The following is a 1064-nucleotide window of genomic DNA, read 5'->3' on the forward strand; positions in this document are numbered from 1 at the left end:
GAGCTGTGATGCGCGAGCGTCCTGCCTTCATCCTCCTCTTCAGCTCCTTGTTTCCTTCCCTCCAACCTGCCGTTGTGTCCTCTGGACCTCTGATGGGAAGGCTGTGGTAGCTGGACCTGTCCTCTCCGCTCCGGCTGCAGCCGCGGTCCGCACCGCACGCCGAGCTTCTGGCGGGGCCGTGCGGGACTCCTCGCCCCGGTGACCGACCCCAGACCGTCTCCACCCCCCACCTCGCTCCGTCTCCGTGTGTGTTGGGACTTTTCCTGAAACGCAGCACAGAAGGGAAAGGGAAGCACATTGCAGGCGCCACAGGTCCCGATCCCCACACTGACTCTGCAGAACCGGACTGAGACCAGAACCACAAGATGAGCTCTTACTTCGTCAACTCGCTCTTCTCCAAATATAAAAGTGGGGATTCGTTACGTCCCAACTACTACGAGTGCGGCTTCGCGCAGGACCTGGCGGGCAGCCGGCCCACCGTGGTCTACGGTCCAGGCTCCGGAGCCACCTTCCAGCATGCCCCGCAGATCCAGGACTTCTACCACCACAGCGCCTCCTCGCTGCCCAACAACCCCTACCAACAGAGCCCCTGCGCGGTCACATGCCACGGAGAACCGGGGAACTTTTACGGCTACGACGCCCTGCAGAGACAGACGTTTTTCGGTGCTCAGGACGCGGACTTGGTCCAGTACAGCGACTGTAAGCTGGGAGGCGCGGCGGGACTCGGAGGCGAGGACGCGGAAGGGACGGAGCAGAGCCCTTCGCCGACGCAACTTTTCCCCTGGATGAGGCCGCAAGGTGAGCAAACCCAGCTGGCTCTTGTGCTTGTCCACTTGTCTCTGACTTTTTACTGAAAGCATGTTGGACCAGATCTGTTGTCCTGGTGGACCCGGAGGAGCTGCTGCTTCTTCCAGCAGGGAGGCAGGACGTCCAGACAGACCTGGATGAGACGCGGGGAGAGAGAGAAGCAGCAGCAGGTCTGGGTGTCTGAAAGCTGCAGAAGCTCAGAGAAGCTGGAATAAAACTCCACCAGAGAAACGGGAAAAGAAAGGAAAAATGTCCAA

At 60.3% G+C, this 1064-nt stretch overlaps 1 protein-coding gene across 1 annotated transcript in view; it reads left to right on the plus strand.

The window, feature by feature from the left end:
- Window positions 1-365: 365 nt before the first annotated feature.
- hoxb8a (homeobox B8a) overlaps window positions 366-1064 on the plus strand; it is a gene marked incomplete at its 5' end in the record, with an annotated part of 10481 nt that continues 9782 nt past the window's right edge. Inside the window, one exon of the mRNA XM_079252845.1 lies at window positions 366-798. Coding sequence (XP_079108971.1) covers window positions 366-798 — 433 coding nt within the window. The remainder of the gene's footprint in view (window positions 799-1064) is intronic.

This window comes from Telmatherina bonti (assembly GCF_933228915.1).
Source record: "Telmatherina bonti genome assembly, chromosome: 14".
Lineage (NCBI taxonomy): Eukaryota > Metazoa > Chordata > Actinopteri > Atheriniformes > Telmatherinidae > Telmatherina > Telmatherina bonti.